The 21,229-nt window shown below is 44.3% G+C and overlaps 1 protein-coding gene across 6 annotated transcripts in view; it reads left to right on the plus strand.

The window, feature by feature from the left end:
- PAG1 (phosphoprotein membrane anchor with glycosphingolipid microdomains 1) overlaps positions 1–21,229 on the plus strand; it is a 144,341-nt gene that overhangs the window by 113,908 nt on the left and 9,204 nt on the right. For 5 of the 6 annotated variants that reach the window (XM_003269486.4, XM_030795539.1, XM_030795538.1 and 2 more), the window contains 5 exons: positions 4,810–5,010; positions 6,619–6,670; positions 10,785–10,881; positions 12,865–13,466; positions 17,740–17,799. In XM_003269486.4, coding sequence (XP_003269534.2) covers positions 4,886–5,010; positions 6,619–6,670; positions 10,785–10,881; positions 12,865–13,466; positions 17,740–17,799 — 936 coding nt within the window. In that variant the 5' untranslated portion in view covers positions 4,810–4,885. Of the gene's footprint in view, positions 1–4,809; positions 5,011–5,677; positions 6,671–10,784; positions 10,882–12,864; positions 13,467–17,739; positions 17,800–21,229 lie in introns of those variants that run through there. The other variant, XM_030795542.1, reaches the window with a different exon arrangement.

The raw sequence follows: 21,229 nt of genomic DNA on the forward strand, positions 1-21,229 counted from the left end.
ACTGCACTCCAGCCTGGCGACAGAGCGAGACTTTGTCTCAAAAAAAAAAAAAAAAAAAGTGACACCTACTGTTAAATTTAAAGGCCAGTGGTTTTTCTAGTGATTAAATCACTTATTCATTAAAACAAATGAGTGGATATAAAAGGGTAAGAGAGTATGGACCTTTTAGTCCAAAATAATTAATCAGACAAATCTTTGAAAGAATCCCCAATGAAAGTCCTTTAACCATAAGCACTGACCTTTCTCAAGGCTAAACAACAAGTTCTCACGGTAGTTCGAAATTATACAAAATTGGGGTGGAGATTGAGGTAGTACCACTGCGTCTTTTACAGCAATACTATATGCTTGTATTACAGTCTCCAGCCATGACTTTACATCAATGCAGCCAATAATGAAACCTATTGTATAGCAAACAGAATTAATGTACAACTGTTAATCTAAATCTGTGATCACATTAATATTACCATCTTCTGTGGCTCATCTTAGTACAGCATTCAGGTGCCAAAATTAAGTGTTAGTAGAGTTACAATTAAAACAAATGGTCCTTCTTTGTCCTGTATTGAATAACTCAAAGAATATTTACACATGTGGTCTGATAAGAGAAAATTTTTAAACTTTGAAGAAATAGGCCGGGTGTGGTGGCTCATGCCTGTAACTCCAGCACTTTGGGAGGCCGAGGTGAGAGGAGTTCAATACCAGCCTGGCAACATAGCAAGACCTCATCTCTACTAAAAATCAAAAAAGTTAGCCTGGTATGGTGGCGCATGCCTGTGTTCCCAGCTGCTCAAGAGGCAGCGGTGGGAGGATTGCTTGACCCCAGGAGGTCGAGGCTGCAGTAATCACAGCACTGCACTCCAGACTAGGTGACACAGCAAGACCCTGTCTCAAAAAAAAAAAAAAGAAGAAATAATATTTTATGTAATATTATATAGTTGAATGCAAGTTTATTGAGTCAAGTAGGAACAGGATTCAGAGAAATAGACTTAAATGTCTTCATGAAAAAAATCGTAAGGGATGCTCCACCAAATGGCTCAGATATTTCCACTGGAAGAGATCATCCCTGATAGTCAAGACATAACTTACTTGATATTGAATCAGCCTAAAATGAGATGGTCCTTGTGGACCATAACCATGTCACAGGACAGCACTGCCTTGGGTGGCACAGTGTAGAGTCTGGAAATGCCATGATTGCCACAGGGACCTTCCTGTTCAGGGTAGCTTTTACTATCCATACACTATGCCTCCTTTCCACTTACTGTCTCCCCCATCACTCATCCTAAGAAAAGCCTCCCTGGCCACCTGAAAGGACACTGATTTCCCTCCACCTTCCCCTCACTCAAAAGAACAGAACGAGGACCCCCAAGCACTGCATTTAAGGACAGTAAAACCAACACATGAAGGTCCAGTCTAGGGGCAGAGCACTGGGCCTTCTGCATGAGGCCTCTACCCTCAGCTGCTCCGAGAAGGTGAAACATAAAGTGATCCATGTGCATCTGCACACATGGGGAGGGGCCATCCCCATGCACAGGGGAGGAGCCAGTCCACCGACACACATTTACCAGGAAGTCCATCTAGACATGTGAGCAGGAGGGTGAGCGGGAGTCTTAGCTCCTGTTGTAGATGAGCTGCCAGAATTTGAGGAGATAGCCAGAGAAGGCATGGGCAGCAGAATTTTGGAAACAAACATCCAGAAAAAAGAGAGAGAGACCAGGAGAGAAGGGTAGCAGTGCACAGATCTTCCCCAAAATGGGAACCGTCCACCCAGGATGTCTGTTGTAAGGATCAAAGATTATGTTAGTCTAGATCCCCTCAGCCACCACTCCCCCCACCTCCCCCCCACCAACACACACACACTCTGCCAGGCCCCTAAAGAAGAGTAGGTGGCACTTGCTGGTGCAGCCACTCTTGACCCGCCAGCGCTGCCCACAACCACGGGGACTGGTGTCCCACAGTCCTCCTGCAGAGCAGCACTTAGAGGGTCCAAGAGGAGAAAGCTGCCCCTGCAACTGGGCCTTTGTCCCCGAGGACTACAGTGCATCTGACTCAGAAACGTGCACCTGATGATGATCATTCTGTTCGCTGTGAGAATTTTGTCCACAGTAAGAACTTGGGAAAAAGTCTTTCAGTGGCTTTATAGACAATTCTAATTGAAGGGGAGTGAGCCAGGAGTTTCGACACATTTTCTCTTGGTTCCATCCTTTATTCCACAGCTTGTAATAATCCCCTTTCATCCTCTTTCTCCCTGCACTGTTCTAATAGGCTGGGCATCCACATCTCTCATCATATTCTACTGACCTCCTTCTGTTACGAGAGAGGAGAGAGAAAAGAGAAACATGTACAGAAAAGAGAGAGGTGTTGGCAATTCCACAGTAGGTTTCATGGATGGATGTCTGGCTTTTGAATAACTCACACAGCAAACTCTTTTCTAAGAACATGGCATTTTATAAATAGGCATCAATTACTCTGTTGTATGAATGAATGAAGAACAAACAGATGCCTGCACAGGAGATAGATACCTTTTGTCTGTGATTCCTAAAATGTTATATGCTTTGGACCTGTGTATAAAAATGTATTTTATATATTTTCATTGGCCATCATGATTTAGGTGCTTGCTTGAATGTATTTTAAAACCTATTGTGGTGCCAATTTGTAGTCTCAGTTTAAAGTGAATTATTCTTTGCATCGACAAATCACGGAAGTGGTGGTTATTTTCATTTGGTTATAGCTGTCTAGGGGCAAGCATGCAAAAGTAATTTGACTTGTTATTACTGTACGCCTGTCGTGTTTACAGGCATAATATACATACAATCAAACATAGGAAGAAAGAAGTTCTGTATTACGCAGGAAGTCCTGCATTTATATAATTATACAGCCTTAGAAGATGTTCATGTTGATTCAAAGATTGAGGAAAACAACTTCATCTCTCAGAACTCTCTCTGCATACATTGTAGGTAAAAGTCTCTTTTTCTTCAGCTTTTTAATATTCTTTAACTTTGAATATTCAAATAAATGTGACAGTGTTTCACCTGGAGATAATTTGGTCCGACTGAACCACTTTGCCAAAATGGCTTTTATTCTCCCCGTTTTAGGAGGCACCCTGGTTTGCTGTGAAGCCACCCCTGCCATCTTGATGTCTGTGCTCAGGGATGGCTGAAAACAGTCACAGCTTTATCACTGAAGCAAATGAAAATGTAAATACTGACAGTCTTTTTCAAGGAAGATATTGTACTATTATCAAAAAAACAAACTATTTGCTTATTCATGACACTTGAGACCAACTTAAAGGCTATTTCTTTTCATTTAGAATGTTCTAGAAATGAGCAAAGCAAATATTCTTTAAACAAGGCCTCTGTGATGACAGATCATTTGATATACGACTCCATTTTTAAAATATCTCTAGCTCTTAAGATGTTTCGCACAAGGAATCTGACCGTTTCTGTTTGGAAGTATTGGGACAGGGCGCAGTGACCCTGTGAGTCCCAGCATCCCCACAGTGACAAGGAGCTTTCCTTGATGGACACAGAGCACAGGCTTTGGAGTCTGAGACAGCTGGACTCATCCCTCCCTGCCACTTAGCTCCTGTGACACTCAGGGGAAGTCACCACTCTGCTGGGATTTAGCTTCCATCTCTGTAAAAGGGGGATTAACAGTGCCTCCTACACAGGGTGGTGACAGCAATTAAAGGAGGAAAGCATTTAGCAGAATCCTTGGTACATACCAGGTACGGAAATGTACTAGGTAGAGCTCTTATGCTTCTCTTGCAGTTGTTTATAAATAGGTCTTATTTATTGCCGGGGATGTATTCTTAGCACATACTTCATTCATTCATTTGAAATTGCATTTATTGGGTACTCACAGCAGGGTAGTGAAAACATACTCAGAATACATAACATTCTCAGAATAAGTAAATGCAGGTGAATATAAAGACATTCTATTTCATTAGTTACATTGACCTTAAACCTTCTCAGAGAACAGTGGGTGAGGGAGATGAGAGATGGCAGTGGGCGAGGGAGATGAGAGATGGCAGTGGGTGAGGGAGATGAGAGATGGCAGTGGGGGGCAAGGGCTGATGATGAGTTGCATTTTTGCAAAAGCTATATAAGAATTGTTATATACTGTTCTGATTTTTTTTTTAATGAACCTAAATGAGCCATGTATTTATTTGCTATGGAGTACTTGAAATCTTTATTTGAAGACATTAAGAATCCATCCAGGCCAGGCGCAGTGGCACACTGTAATCCCAGCACTTTGGGAGGCTGAGGCAGGAGGACTACTTGAGCCCAGCAGTCTGAGACCAGTGTAGGCAACATGGTGAGACTTCATCTCTACAAAAAATAAAAACATTGGCCAGGAATGATGGCGCATGCCTGTAGTCCCAGCAGTGGGGGGTGGTTTGGGAGAGGATTGCTTGAGCCCAGGGAAGTCAAGACTGCAGTGATCCATGATTGTGCCACTGTACTCTGGGCAACAAAGCAAGACCGTGTTTGAAGAAAAAAAAAAAAAAAAAAAGAACAGGAAGAACAGAAGAATCCACCCCCAAACATATCAAGATAAGACATCCATTGCTTCAAACACTGGGCCAGGCAGCTTTATGTTCCCGCTTTCATTTTCAGGTAAGAAAAATAAAGGCCTAGACCATGGAGGGGACTTGCCCAGAGTCCAATTTCAAGTCTAGTCCGGGGCTCTCCTCAGCATCCAGCACACGCTTCCCTGACTTTGTGCAAAGGTCTTGCTCCTGACAGGGACCGAATTACAGATTCTGCCACTTTACCCGAGAATTACTCTCCAAACGCACTGGTCTCTTTGCAGGACACAGCTCTCTGCCCCCATGTCACCACCTTTGAAGGACTGATTCCCTCGGCTGGTGCCAGTGCCTGCTCCTGCCATGGGGCCCGCGGGGAGCCTGCTGGGCAGCGGACAGATGCAGATCACCCTGTGGGGAAGTCTGGCCGCCGTCGCCATTTTCTTCGTCATCACCTTCCTCATCTTCCTGTGCTCTAGTTGTGACAGGTGAGAATCAGAGTGTGTATACCGGTGCCTTAAACTAATACATCCCCTGTACCCAGAAGAGTTTCTGTGAAAAGCCTGTTAGGAATGGAATCCCGCCACAGAGCCATCCCGGAAACTTGTGCATTAGCTTTAACTCCCTTCTCTCTGCCGCAGAGCGTCTCGAGACATTCTTTATTCACTGAAGGAAAACCCGTATTTGGTTTTGCTAGAGAGCAACTAGAAGAGCCCTTATATTTTAAACTTCCCAGAACGAAAGTCTTGCTGTTCTTTGTATTTTAAACTTCCCAGAATGAAAATCTTGCTGTTCTTTCGAGCACACCCTTGTCAAAATGGATTTTGTCTTTTTTCATCTGCGGGCGTTTTGAAATCTTGTGTGATGCGCATCTTTTTGCCACCACCCCACAGAAGTTACAGAATGTTTGCTGCTACGTGGTTTCGGAGGGATTGTTTATGATTTAAAATGTGTAGTGTAGACCTTCAGTTTCTCAAGAAACAGATTATTTTCCCAGGAGAGGAACATGCTGTATGTGAAATAATCATCAGTGTCCTTTTTTTAGAGTTATACTTCTCTCTCTCTCTCCTCTGTCTCATATAAAATGTCAGTACCCCCCACAAGAGAAATCTTTGCTCAGAGAGAAGTTCTTTCTAACCAGAAGTGATTTTTCAGGACAGTCTGGAACTGTTACAAAGCACATAACCTTCTGATGGGCTGGATGCCACACCAGAGGCCCATGCAGACCAGCCCTGTCCAAACTCTCCCTCCACCATGGAAGCAACTCCAGGAGCGTCACTTAAAATTCTGAAATGGCTTCCTACCATAAAATCTGTCAGAAGAAGAAAAGCCAAGACTCTCTGAACCCAGCTAGCCTCCTAATCCCTGCCAAGCCTGGACCCAGACCTCTGTGGCTGGGACGGAGTCTGAATGATTGGGAAGATGAAGAAAGAGGCCGGAGGGCCGGGGCTTCCCGGGGCCTGGACGGGCCTGCTTCTGTAGTTACTCATGCTCCCACTAGGTGTCACCCTTGTTTTATAGAGAACGTGGATGGGCCGCGTATTCTCTACAACTGATGGCTTTCTTTAGACTGTCCCGAGTAAAAACAAATTCTATTTTTACTTGACAGACTTTCCCATAGACTGGAAGTACATATGACTCACCTTGCGAGCATGTACCCTTCCTGGCGTGCCAAAAATTTGTATTTTCTCCATCCTACTGCAGTGTGTGACTTTGCAGAGACTCTAAGTGAGATAATTGTCTGCATTTTCTCAAAAAAAAAAAAAAAAATGTGTAACTTACTCTGCTAGTTTAGGTATAAACAATTTCTACGCAGTCCCGGGCCTCGGTCCTCTCCTCATGAACTTGTATGTTTTTTTCCCGGAAGAAGGGGTGCCAGAGGAGGTGGACAGTCCCTAGTTGAGGCTTGACCTCCTCTTCCCCAACACCTGCAAACGGGCCATCAAATCACTGTCTGGTTTTGTCTTTGTTGACAAAATAAACATGGTTCTTAAAACAAGAGAGATTTAAAAGCTGATAAGAATTGGGATAGGAAAGGGTAGTGTGCTCTTGATTTTAAGGGGGCACATTTGACGTTACATCATTTTACTTTTCAGGGAAAAGAAGCCACGACAGCCTGGTGGGGACCATGAGAACCTGATGAACGTGGTGAGCCTGCGTGCATCGTCTGCCTGTCTGTCTGTCCGTGCATGCTCCAGAACATCAGCTACTTATCTAAGTGTGCTCCCATGTGCTCACAACCTGAGTAGAACCCACGGGGAGAGCTAAGCCTAAGTTAAACCGTGGCCCCCTCCACCACACCCTCTTTCTGTAGGTTTGTGGTCACCGTGGCTGGAGGCCTGTGCAGTTCCCCCGTGTTCTCTGGGAGAGCTTCTGAAATGGATGCAGTAGTGCTGCTGCCGGAATGATCCTTAAATGGCTCCAACCTACTGCAGGGATGGGACTTTTTGCCTCTATTAATTTGCTAGGGCTGTCATAACAAAGGACCGCAAACTGGGTGGCTTAAACAACAAGTTTGTTTCTCAGTTCTGGAGGCCAGAAGTCCAAAAATCAAGGTGTTGGCAGGATTGGTTACTTCTGAGGGAAAGTCTGTTCTAGGCCTCTCCTGGGGCTTCTGGTGGTTTGCAGCCAAACTTTGGGTGTGACTTGGTTTGTACAGGCATCACCCCAAATTCTGCCTTCATCTTCCTATGGTGACCTCTGTGTTTCACATCACCTCCCATCTATGCATGGCTGGCTGTGTCCAAGTTTCCCCATTTTATAAAGACACCAGACATACTGGACTAGGGCCCACGCTACTCTAGCACGACCTCATATTAACTAGCTTCATCTGCAATGACCGTATTTCCAAATGAGACCATATTCTCAGGTTCTGGGGGTTAGGACTTGGACATGAATTTTGGAGAGACACAGTTCAACCCATAACAACAGGTCATTAAGCTGGAGGGAGCTTGGGACCCACAACACCCTAGGTATATAACCTAGCCTTGCTGGTGTTTTCCCAGCCCTCAGTATCTTACAGGGTCCTGATGATCCCGAGGCCTTCGGGGATCCACCCTGGCGAGGAACAGCCTGAGAGTGTCCAGGTCCTTCCTTGTCCTCTCTGACCCAGGCCCGTGCTTTTGAATGGCTGAGCAGTCCCAGCCGCTGGGGAGGGGCCCATCGTCACATTAGCAAGGCAGAGTTCAGAATCTGCCCTGAGTCTCGTGGCAGTGCTAAGACAGAAGATTCTTCTTGTTCAGGACATCATTTCTCAAGGTCAAGCAAAAACTAGTTGGGAGAAGAGGGTGCAAACAAGGAAGCATGGATGAGCCAAGGTCTGGGGTAAAACCCGCAGCCAGCAGACATTTACAGAGATGACTGGGGGCATCTCCAGTCTAGGCTTCCTGACCTGCCAATTCTCGGGACTCCTCTGGCCCAAGCAGGCAGGAAGTTGTCAGGACTCCCCATTCCTCCTGGGACCCCCAGGATTTTCCTTCCCTCCCCTCTGCATCCACACACCCACCTCACCCTTCACAGCTTTCCTGGGCCCTCATCACCACTCCTCCCTTTACTCTTTCTCTCGCCCTGTTCCTATCTCTGGTTGTCCACATTGTCCCCACTTCTCATCTGTTCCCAGCGCCCCTGCTCTGCCTGGTGATTGCTGCTGTGGTGGCCTCAGCAGAGGGTGGGAGAGATGGAGGGAACGCTCCACTGTCGCTTCTCCCCATGCAGACTCCAGGCCCCTGGAGTCTCTCCACCATTCTCCTCACTCGACCATTCTCCTGGTGCCAGTTGGGTGGTGAGGTGGGGCTGGCGAAGGGCTCCCACTGCCATTCCTCACTTCCTTCTAGAGCAGGGGTTCTGCAGTGTGGCCTGGACCTCCGCCTGCAGCAGCAGCACCTGGGAACTCCTTAGAAATGCGAATTTCCCTGGGGATGGGACCCAGTGAAAGGCTCACAAGCACCCCAGGTGATCCTGTTGTATGCTCAAGTGTGAGAGCCACTGGCCTAGAGCCTGGGTTCCTGCTGTTCTACTCAAGGTCGCCAGCAGCCCTGGGTGAGATAGGAAGAGAGTGGCAGGTGGATAAAAGGAAAAAGCCGGCTTCCATCCCCTGCCTTCTTCTTCATCCACCATATAATTCATTATTGCCCCAACCCATAGCCTCATTTATATGGATGTGAATGTCTGCGAGAGAGCGCGAGCACACACAGGAATGCATGCTTACCCGGGCACTGGCACCCATGTACACACGCTCGCCCACCCAGCTCTCTTTAAGAGCTTTTCAGCTCCTAGGTCTTATACAACTTGCGGCTTCTTCATCTCATAGAAGCAAAGATTAGGAATAGTAGTTAGAGTCTAGATTATGGTAACTTCAGCTGTGATCGATAATGCTGTTATGGGCCCACGTGGGAGCCTTCCTCCCCCACACCCAGGCCTGCCCATTTATAACATCATTTCTGGGATATTAGCACCTACATTGCAAGTTCCTGGCAACCTAACACAGTGACCCATCTCACTGGGGGCTCATCAGACGTGAATGAGCTGCATTGGATGGAAACAGCTGATTTCCAATACACTTTTGGATCATTGCACAGCATGAACTATCTGCTGTGTATTATTGGCTTCCAATAAAGAGTCAGAGAATTTGTGAGGCCAACTAGCAAAGGTTCATGTGCTGTTTACATCACAACTTTCCTTGTAGAATCCTGGAGCATGAGATAGCCTCTTGGAACATGCAGGCTGTGAGAAGAACAGGGAGCAAATCACATTTGCAGTGATTCAGGCTGCAACCTGAGACAAGTTGAGTATTTAAAGAAATACACGAACACCAACTTGCCTTCTGACTACTCTTAGCTATAGCTGAGCCAGGCATATTGTTCTGGGTAGCATCTACACATTCTATCCCTGCAGAAAACCAACTATTGATGCCATTCTTCCCTCTAAATGTCCTAAGTTTATTTGTGAGAATAAAGATTTGCAGAGCTGGACACAGTGGCTCATGCCTGTAATCCCAGCACTTTAGGAGGCTGGGGTGGGCACATCGCTTGAGGCTAGGAGTTCAAGACCAGCCTGAGCAACATAGCAAGATCCCATCTCTTAAAATTTGTTTCAAATTAGCCAGATGTAGTGGCGCATACCTGTAGTCCCACCTATTCCAGAGGCTGAGGCAGGAGGATCTCTTGGGCCCAGGAGTTTGAGACTTCAGTGAGTTAGAATCATGCTACTGCACTCCAGCCTGGGCAACAAGGTGAGACCTCATCTTGGAAAAAAAAAAGAAAAAAAGTTTGCAGAGCTAATTTTCAGCATATTATTGTTTCTGTGAACCTAGCAGCCAGAGGCTTTGCTGGTTCTAAAATAGTTTCAGAAATCAATAGCATTATCTATCTCTGACCAGATTTCAGTCTGTTCCCTTCACATGACAAAGGGTGATGATGCCTTTCCACGTTTCTCATAGCATGGCACACCTTTACCAATAATGATTTACAGCACCTGTGTTGTAAGGATGAGGCTGCTGTGGTCTTTTTCAACCAGTCCTCTTCCCTTAGCCTTGAGCTAAGGGAATTGATATCTCACAACCTGCCTATAGCCCTGTGTAGGTCACCAGGCAGGAAGCTCTGCACATGGCTTTGGAAGATTCCCAGTGCCCCTAACATTCTGGGACAACAGTGTCTAATAGAACTTTCCGCAGTGCTGGAAGTGTTCTGTATCTCCTATTGGATATGGTATCCACTGGCCACATGTGGCTATTGAGTGCTTGAAATGTGACTAGTCAACAAGGAACTCAATTTAGTTTATTTTATTTTACTTAATTTAAATCTAAAAACAGTAGCTCCCATCAATCTGTAGTTTTGATTTCTGCAGTTTCAGTTACCCACAGTCAACCACAATCCAAAAATAGGCGAGAACCATACAAGATATTTTGAGAGAAACGAAGAGCACATTCACATAACTTTCATTATATTATAGTTATTGTTTTATTATCAGTGGCTATTGTTAAATTACTGTACTTATAAATTAAATATCGTCATAGGTATAACATACATGGATAGGAAAAGACATCGTCTATATAGGGTTCAGTACTACTCATGGTTTCAGGCATCCACTGGGGGTCTTGAAATGTACCCTCTGTAGATAAGGGGGGACTATTGTGGGAGATTCTGTTTTCTGTTTCTGCTGTTTTAATTTTTTGACAAAGCCATGGATCTTCTCTGCTCTGCAGTCCAGATTCTTAGCAATGTGATGCATTTCTTTTTGTTTTTGTTTTTGTTTTTGTTTTCAGCCTTCAGACAAGGAGATGTTCAGCCGTTCAGTTACTAGCCTGGCAACAGACGCTCCTGCCAGCAGTGAGCAGAATGGGGCACTGACCAATGGGGACAGTAAGTTCTGCAAAAACACCAGCTTTCCACACAGGCCTCATCACCTCTCAAGTCCTAGGTTTCAAAATACGTAGCTCAAAAAGTAGGAAATGTGTTATTGCTCAGTTTTAGTATTACTAGCAGTTTTAGCAGAACACCTCGTTTGGATGAATAATACTACTTATTAATCCACTTCTGTGTGCAGGCATTGTTCTAAGACTGGTACATGTACTAATTCATTTACTCTTTTAGTACATTTTAGTACATTTACATGTACTAATTCGTTTACCCCATGAGATTACTGTTACTACTAATAATAGCACTACCCTGTAAGATAGGTATTATTACTCTTCACAATTTGAAGGTGACAAAACTGGGCACATCGCTGCTGTAACAATATTACCACAAACCTCATGCCTTAAAGTAACAAAATTTATTGACTTGCAATGCTGAGGTCAGAAGTCTGAAATGGGTCTCACTGGGCTAAAATCAGGGCATCCATAGGCCTGTGGTCCTTCCTGAAACCTCAAGGAGAATCCATTGGCCTCTCCCTCATTCTTCACATCCCTCTCTGACCCTCCCCCCTCCCAATTCACTTATAGGGACCCCTGTGATTACATTGGGCCCACCTGGATAATCCAGGCTTCCCTCTCATCCCAGAGTCGTCTAATTAACAGCCTTAATTCCACCTGTAACCCTAATCCCTCCATACCCTCCACAAAACATAACACATTCACAGGTTCCAGGAATTGGGAGGCAGACATTTTTCAGGGTCGTTCTGCCTTCCACAGAGATGTTGCCAATTTGCCTGATATCATATAGTCAGCAGGCTAAGGATCTATAATTGGAACCAGGCAGTCTGATCCCTGGGCACACACTCAGCCACTCTGCATCACCTCTACACCATGCACTGTATACCCTTGCTGATGGAAGGAGCAGCTAGGTTTCCTTCATGCTTTAGAGTTTACACCATGCTTTCACCTGAGGTAGGAGGGCGTCCTGTTACCCCTGTTTACTGATAAGGAGACTGTGGGGTAATCAGGACACCAGTGCCTGTTCTCTGTCTACCATGATGCAGACAACTAGAACCAGAGAGCAAAAGTTCACCCCCTCCGTGATGATCAGGGATTTAGAACACACAGGGGTGTTGGTAAGTTCAGAAGGATTGGGGGATCCATTGTCATTTTTTCATGTACCCCTTGAAGACACTATTTCTAATTTCCCCAGAGTGAGACACTAATGGAATAACTTGCTTACTTTGTGTCTGCATCCTAAGGGCAGGGCTTTCTGTTTCATTGAATGATGTGTCTGCAGCACCCTGCACCATCCCTGGTGCATGGCAGGCACTCACAACATGGTTGACAAAGGGACGACTTCATACAATAGCATATCTGTGGCTGGCCAAGAATTTCACATTTGGTTTTTTCTAATTTGAGGTAGGAATGTTGGTGGCGGGATGAGATGGAAGCAAGGTATGAGATGCCAGTCCCTTTGTGCTAATGGCGAAGGGTGCATGTTTGCCCTGTAGTTTCTATTATGTCTGCCAAACAAAAGTGACCTGTGTGAAAGAGGGTGGTTACCAATAATTCCCTCCACACAGGCAGGGGTCAGTGGGACTGGGGACCATGGTCACTGCACATGCTGCCTTTCTGGTGTCCAGTCTCCCATAGTTCAGCTGCATCAAACTGGTCATCTTCTGGTCACGTTGGACAATCTGCCTACAAGAGTCTCATTGGAGTGACATTAAGGAAAGTAATTGTGAACTACACTTAGAGCCAAGATAACTTACTAAATCTTGTATTGGGAAAGATATAATGAACAGCTTTATTTTAAACTGTGATTGAAGGAGGATACCAACTGACGGTCATAACAACTATAATTTGTGCCTGAGAGTTAAATAAAAAGCACGCATCTTGATTTAACCTGACTTTATATTACCTGATTCTCGGTAATGATTATTGAAAGACTTGCCTTTCTCCACTTTTAATGTGTGTGCTGCTTTAGTTCTTTCAGAGGACAGTACTCTGACCTGCATGCAGCATTACGAGGAAGTCCAGACATCGGCTTCGGATCTGCTGGATTCCCAGGATAGCACAGGGAAGCCAAAATGTCATCAGAGTCGGGAGCTGCCCAGAATCCCTCCCGAGAGTGCAATGGATACCATGCTCACGGCGAGAAGTGTGGACGGGGACCAGGGGCTGGGGATGGAAGGGCCCTATGAAGTGCTCAAGGACAGCTCCTCCCAAGAAAACATGGTGGAGGACTGCTTGTATGAAACTGTGAAAGAGATCAAGGAGGTGGCTGCAGCTGCACACCTGGAGAAAGGCCCCAGCGGCAAGGCAAAATCTACTTCTGCCTCAAAAGAGCTCCCAGGGCCCCAGCCTGAAGGTAAAGCTGAGTTTGCTGAATATGCCTCGGTGGACAGAAACAAAAAATGTCGTCAAAGTGTTAATGTAGAGAGTATCCTTGGAAATTCATGTGATCCAGAAGAGGAGGCCCCACCACCTGTCCCTGTTAAGCTTCTGGACGAGAATGAAAACCTTCAGGAGAAGGAAGGGGGAGAGGCGGAAGAGAGTGCCACAGACACGACCAGTGAAACTAACAAGGTGGGCAGTGGCGTTTTAGTTTTGCCTTTGTGGGTTCCTGTTCTGGTTAGGACTCTAGCTGGCCCTGGAGTTGTTCTGGGAAATATCTGCAAACACTTTCCAGTTTGTTGAATGATGAGAGCTGTTTTCATGTAAGCTGTGTTTGGCTTTTTCCCCCTCCAAGTAATAAAATACCAAAAACTTGTATTTATCAAATATTTCTCTCAGCACCTTACTTGGATATTTTCACATTTTTTCCATCATGTCTAATTAGGGCCAAATCTTGTTTGCTTCATTTTGAAGTCCAGGAATTAAGTAGAGAAACTGGACTCTTGGCCCACACATTTTACCCATTCTGCTTGTTGGCTGCCTCAGCAGCATGGTGACCTTTCCCCTTCCAGGATCCCCAAAAATCAGGATGCATAGCAACAGGCACCATGGGAACCAACTCACAGGTGCCCCTAGTTATATCTGATTGTACAAACCTTCATATAAATCAATAGGAGATCTTATTTTGTGACCATTTCTAAACTATAGCCTATACTTCCTAAATTTAGATATTCAACAAAGCTGTAAAATGCATTAGCAATCCGCACCTTCTGTATGTGTCTGATAACTTGATATCTGAGCCACGATGAAGTTCACATCCCTAGTTGTTAAAATCTCTTTGGAATTTAACTAGGCCCATCTACTTCAGGCAACTAATAATTAATTTCTGTTTTCTACACAGGAAAAGAGGAAGGTTCTCTCTTCTATTCAGATTTTCATAGGAAGGACAAGTAGCAGGTTAGCCAGTCACTAGTAGCCTTAAAAACCTTCCGCAGTTCATGGCCAGAGGCGAACCCTCACTCTGTTTGTATAAATTAGACCAAGAAAGTCATTCTTTGTGCTGTTCTCTGAATGCATTTCAACTTTTCATATTATCCATGAAATCAGCTGTTGAGAGCACCAATAAAAGGGTTTATGAACATGTTCATAAAATGCAAAAATGCAATCCAATTTTTTGCCGTTCATGGAACCAAAGACCATAACTGATGTAAAGTCCATGCTGCCTAAACCAGATAAAGCTTTTTACTTACAAGCATTAGAAAGATAAGACGCTGAGTTGTCTAACCATTGCTAGTAAACAGTTCTCCAGATTTCACATTAAAAACTAGAAATACTCATCTGGAAATAAAATTATCCTTCCACAATATAGTAAAAATGAGTAATCCATCATCTTTATATAAACAACCCTAATTTTAAGTGAGTTGAGGGTTTGAAGTATTTAATATTCATTCATTTATTTAACAAAAGATCTGAATGGGCACCTGCTGTGTGCCACACAGTCTTCCAGTGCTGGAAACAAAACATGTACATGAACAAAATCCCTGCCCTGTGGAACGTACATCTTAGTGGGAAGAGACCGACATAAAGTTTAAAGTTTATAAGAGAAAAAAATAGAACCGAATAATGGGGACTGAGAAAACAGGCGGGGAGTACAGTTTTGGATAGAGCGGTCAGGGCCTGCCCAGCTATGAAGGTGACGTTTGAGTTAAAGGAGCCAAGGGGGTGAGGTTTGTGCTTTTGTGGAAAGAGCACATGAAGCAGAGGGGATGCCCAGTGTGAGGCCCCTGAGGCTAGAGCTTGTAACTGGCTTTTTAAGGGAAGAGGAGGGAACTGTTGTGGCTGGAGAGGGAAGAGCAAGGACAGCAGTGAGGAGAAAGAGAACCAGAGCTCGATCCTGCATGGCCTTGGCTTATAGTCTGAACACTAATAATGTCACTAGAGTGCTGAGCAGCAGAATGGCACAACCCAGCCTGTGTTTTCAAAGGATCCCTCTGACTCCAGTTTTGAAATAAAGGGTAGAAGTGAGGAGAATAATTGGGTGGTGACTCTAATAAACCAGATTAGAAATGGTGGTGGCCTGGATCAGGGAAGAGGCAGCAGAGGTGATGAGAAAAGCTAAGCCAGAGCCAAGAGATTTGTGGATGGATCCTACGCGCAGTGAGATAAAGAAGAGGCAGTGATGAGTACGAGGCTGGGCCCAACGTGGGAAAGATGGAATTGCCATTAACTGAAATGAAGAGGATACAGGCAGAGCAGGTTTTGGGGGGAGAACCAGCATTCAGTGTTGGGTATGTTTAACTTGAGATACCGATTGGACTTCCAAGTAGAGCTTATCAGATGGTAGCTGGATTGATGAGCCGGGTAAAGAGGAAAGGCCAGGGCTGGATTTGCTGATGCGGGAGTCATCCACAGAATGTGGTTTTAAAAGTCATGAGATTGGATGAGGTCACAGGATAGGTGAGTGTAAATAGAGGCTGGAAGAGCTCCAAGAGTAGAGATCTGGAAAAGGAACCAGCAGAAGAGACCGAAGTAGGAAACAAAAACAGGAAAGTTGTGGAGTCCTGGAAGCCAGTGAAGAACATGTCCAGGAAGGGAGGAGAGGTGGGCCGCTCTGCCGAGTGCAGCGGGTAGGTCAGGGAAGGTGAGTCTCATTGGTGCCCTTGACAAGAGCAGTCTCTGTGGAATGGTAGAGGCAGAAACGTTACTGAAATGGATTAGAAAGAGAATAGGAAGAGAAAAATTGTTCGGTTGACTTTTTAGACAACTCTTTAAAAGATTTTGCTATAAAGAAGTGAGACAGGCTGGGCGCAGTGACTCATGCCTGTAATCATAACACTTTGGGAGGCCGAGGTGGGAGGATCACTTGAAACCAGGTGTTTGAGACCAGCCGGGGCAATGTAGCAGCACCCTGTCTCTACAAAAAATACAAAAATTAACTGGGCATGGTGGCATGCACCTGTAGTCCCAGCTACTTGGGAGGCTGAGATGGGACAGTGGCTTGAGCCTGGGAGGTCAAGGCTGCAGTGAGCAAAGATCACGCCACTGCATCCCAGCCTGGATGACAGAGTGAGACGCTGTCAAAAAAAACAAAAAAAAAGGAAGTGAGATAATGAGTAGGTAGAATTTCGGAGTAGGACTGGGTTTGTTTTGTTTTTAGAATGAGAGAAACAACAGCATGTTTGCATGTGGCTGGGAATGATCCCACACTGGGAGAATTCCTGGCTCAGTATTCACACATGGGTATGTGGAGACAGGGTCTAGTGTGTAGGAAGGAGGGGATCGCCTGAAGGAGGAACGTGGAAAATCCATTTGACAGGGAGGAAAGAAAATAGGTTAATGCAGAGGCTGAGGGTGGGGGTAAGAGTTGATACAAATTTCTTCTGATTCCTTCAGTTTTCTTAGCCAACTAGGAAGTAAGATCATCTGCTCAGAGTGAAGATAGGTGAGGAGGTGCTGGAAGTCTGGGGAGAAGAGGAGAAGATGCAAAGTAGACTGTGAATTGAGCAGAGACTGGGTATATTGGAGAAGCATCGGATGATACGGAGTGGCTTTAAGGGCTCACTAGAGGGTTGAGTTCATGTATGATTGGCAGTTGACTATGGAGCTTAAGCTTAGTAAAGCAGTACAGGACACCAAGGAGAAGGGCAGACGTTGAAAGCATGAATGGGTCCCAGTGGTGTTGAAGGAGCATTGGAACTGGGTTACAGAAGGAGTGAGCTTTGACAACGAGCACTGGTCTGAAAGGGGTTGCAACGAGTTGGGCTGGTGGAGAGGCTGTGGTTTAGAAAGGCCTGGGGTGCAGTCATGAGGGTGCTGAGGCCGGGGGTAGACATGGAGAGGGGACACAGAGCACAAAATCAGTGGGGACAGGGGAAGTCAAGGAACTGAAGGGTGGGATTTAGAAGGATACACGTTTGTTGAGGTCACCAAAAATTAAGACAAGGGATGTGTTAGAGAATCAGTAAACCAAGAGCCAAAATCCTTGAGAAATCAGGCAGGGGGCAAGACACGAAATATGAGTCAGTTTCTCCATTAGCTCTGAAGTTTCCAAATGACTTAAGGATCTTTCTGATGACGCCAGCAAACTGTAGAAGTATAAAATTCAGGCATTTGATAAAGAAACACCATGTTTTTAAATATTAATCCTCCATGGATGATCAATCCTTCAGTGACAATTAGGACTTGAAACAGTAGTCTAAATAATTATTTTGGCTTCTTTGTACCTACAGATCCAAATACAAAATTAGAGGAAATTTCTCTAAGGATAATACTACTAGATATCCCTGAACATCATACATGTGGTAATAGATTGCATAAGTGTTTGTTTCTCTTCCCATAATTTCTTCGTGGTTCCATAAAAATCATTTGAAAACGTTTCTAGACAGATTATGAGGAAACATGTGCAAAAGAAAGGTTAGATTGTTAACGTCGAACTACTTTCCTTGGCTTGTGTTTGTTCTGACAGAGATTTAGCTCATTGTCATACAAGTCTCGGGAAGAAGACCCCACCCTCACGGAAGAAGAGGTAAGTTTTGTTTCTTTTTAAAAAGAGAAAACTGTAGTAAAGAATAGAGCTTCTCCCCTTGAATAAATGCACTGTAATGTTACCCTTTGAAAGAGCTGAAATATTCTCCTATGCCTATGTTTGGAGATCAAGACTTGGGATGTTGGTTTTATAATGGCTCGGAGAGACTGACGGGCAGGCCAGACAAGAAGGATGGCAGGACAAGCAGTCAGCTCAGGAAAAGAAACTGAGCAGGAAAGCAGGGTGAGGAAAAATAGAGAGGGCAGGGGAGAAGAGTGAGAAGAGAAAAATTCCAGCATGGGAGCAGTCAGCAGTCAGGAAGACCACATCAGAAGGAAATGAATCATGGGATGGAAAATTCAGGAAATTAGAACAGGTGAGTGTAGGGAATTTGCTCCCACCTGGGAGACAGAAAGAGGATGTCTCCGTGTGGCAATTTGGATGCTGAGAGCAGATTAACTTCAGTAAGTACAGTTCCAGGCTGAAGCTAGGGTCAGACATAGCAGCCAACAAGAACAGATCACATATTCCCAAGCACCAGGGTGCAAAACTCACGAGGTGGATTTTCAATGAAGCATTAAAATTGTTAAAGCCAGTATTATATATATGTGTGAAATATGTGTATATACACATATTCCTTTTGACTGTTTTTCATATGTATATATATAAATGTCGAGCTGTGCTCAGAGAGCTAAACATCTTAATTGATCTAGCTGCATATAGCTTCTATCTGGAATTCCTAGCAGAGTAAATTGTGTACATGTACAAGAGCAAAGTACATATGCAGGTACATCACTTCCTATAGGACTCTGAGTAAAGCATTAGAATATGGAGATAGACACCCACGTTGAATGTTCAAAGAGCAAAAATGCTTTCCCTAGGTGATATGGCCCACCCTCGTCCATGTTTCTACCTCCAGAATGGACCTGCCATCTGTCTATCTGGTTGCACAGACCAAAACCTAGGGGTCATCTCGATACTTCCTTTTCCTCACTGTCCTCCAACACAGTCAATTGCCAAGACCCATCAGTTGCACCTCCAAACTGTTTTCTTTGTGTACCCACCTCCCTCAAGCCCACTGCGGCCGCCCCTCCCTAGGCCAGAGCAGTCCCCTCCTGCTGGTCCCTGGCAGCTCCTTGGCTTCCCTCCACTCTGTTTTCTACTCTGCAGCCAAAGTGATCCCATTTGGGACAAGAACGTAAAATATATAGGAGTTCTGGGAATTAAAGACTATGTAAAATTTTAAATTGCTCCTTATCTTACATTTGTTTGTATTTTTTGAAACAGGACCTAGTTATACTGATGAATTTTTAACATGACGTAACTATGACTCACAGACATTCATTTTAGGACAAAGAGGAAAAATAAATATAAAAGTTTTTTTTGTATTTATGTAATTTAATGTTAAACAGTCCAGACTGAAGCTGAGATCTGAGCTTTAAGTTCTATTATCCCAATTTAACAGAATGTTGTGGAAAGGATTGATTAGAAAAAGAAGAGAAATGGGGAAAAGGAAGAGAGTAACTTATGAGAATATAGCAACAATTTACAGACTGAGGAATAACGATGAAAGTTTTAAAGAGAAAAATTGAGAAGCTAAACAGCAAGGGGGCTGGAAGAGAAACCTGTATACAAAATAAAAATAATAGTCGTAATAGTCATAGAAAACAGTCAAAAGGAATATGAGAAGACTCAAGAAGCTTTTATAAAAGTTGAAATGTACAGTGAGACCCTCTGCACACTAGGTTCATTCCCAGAGTCAATATTAAATTGCAAGTTAATGAATGAGGACAAAGGCCAGAAGACCAAGTACTCTTACAAAGAGTGAGGGGCATTAATGGCAGGCACCGGGGGAAGAAGGCTGAGGAGAGAAGCTAACGGTGGTGAGGGGCTGACTCCCATTGTTACAATCTAGGTCAAGGTACGTTTGTCCTCCTTGATGATACCAGGTGATGAATACACTGGTATGCCATCTCCCCTCACCACTGTCATCCATTGTTTACCCTTTTATAATCTGTCCACATATAATTTTTGGCTTGGACCACCATTTAGATAATACGTTCTCTGTTTGCACTTCATTATAAACAGCAGTGAATTTTTTTATTAAATTCAAAGAAATTATAATTCTTCTATTCTGAGAGCAGTTTTTTCATTAAAACCTCTAAGGTGAGAATGTTAATCATTTCATATTCATTAGGATAGTCAGATCAACATAGCAAGAGTTTTCCAAAGACTGTTTTTCTGAACTGTAAACCCTTGGATTGTCAAAGCCTCACCAAACTGAGCCAGCCACCAGCCTGTAATGAAAAGTTCTCGTGCAAATGACCAGTTAGCATGTGGCAGTCCTGTCTTAAGAAGCTTTTGAGGCCAGCTGGAAACTTCACCCGCAGTATGTGAGAAAAGTAAAAGCAGGAAAATGTCCCTCAGCCCTTGGGAAGTCAGGCATCTGTGAGGAAGCATGTTCATGTATTTCCTGGGTATTTGAATGAATCAAATCACTGTGATAAAAAATAAACACAGGTAATGAAGCGTATTTTTACTTATTTCCAACTGTGATTTTTCACGATAAAATAATACTCCCCAAAAGTCTCCTAATTAGTATATTTAATCTTCACAATGAATGAAATCCCTGTTGATATCGGAGGTGATACAGGATTTATTAGTGAGACTGTGAGGGTGTGCTTGGAAAGCCACTGGCTCGTAATAGTATCCTGTAAGTTGTCATTTCTGACTTGGCTGGTTGCAAGCGAGAATGAGTTTTCCCACTGAAGAAAACTAGACCTGGACTGTCAATGTCTGTTTAACCAGTAATATGCAACTAAGTCAAAAAATAATGGACAGGAATACCTTTTCGGATATATGTGTACCACCAACGAGAATCCAGCAACGGGTGTTGGAGACCACTGTGATGCAGGAAGCATGGAGTAGTCTAATTCAGAGTTCTTATACTTTACTGGCCATCAGAATCAGCACCAGTTGCTGGGCCCCAGCCCCGAGGTTCTGATTTGGTGGTTCTGGGGCGAGGCCTGAGAACTTGCCTTTCTGACAAATTCCCAGATCCTGCCGCTGCTGGTTTACAGCCCACACTTTGAGAATCGCTGGTCTATTATGTGTTTTCTGTCCTTTTTTGTAAAGCAGTGGAGCCCTTTTTCAGGCAAAATATCATTCTGACACAGAAATGAAATAAAACACATGCTGTGGTCAGTTCCCCGGGGGCTTTGGGAGCTTCCCACTCCACCTCTCCTCAAATTCCTCAGCAGACCCAGGAAAACTGAGTTTTCATGGAATTAAGGGAATATGACTGATCTAGTTAACACAGTTGAAGATAATGTGTGTAATTATTCTCTAGTAATGTGCTCCGTAATTAGGACAGATAAGAAAGAACAAATCTTTAAGGAGTACACACACAGAAGCCCAGGAGTGCTCAATG

The sequence above is a fragment of the Nomascus leucogenys genome, chromosome 16 (genome assembly GCF_006542625.1).
Source record: "Nomascus leucogenys isolate Asia chromosome 16, Asia_NLE_v1, whole genome shotgun sequence".
Classification (NCBI taxonomy): Eukaryota; Metazoa; Chordata; class Mammalia; order Primates; family Hylobatidae; genus Nomascus; species Nomascus leucogenys.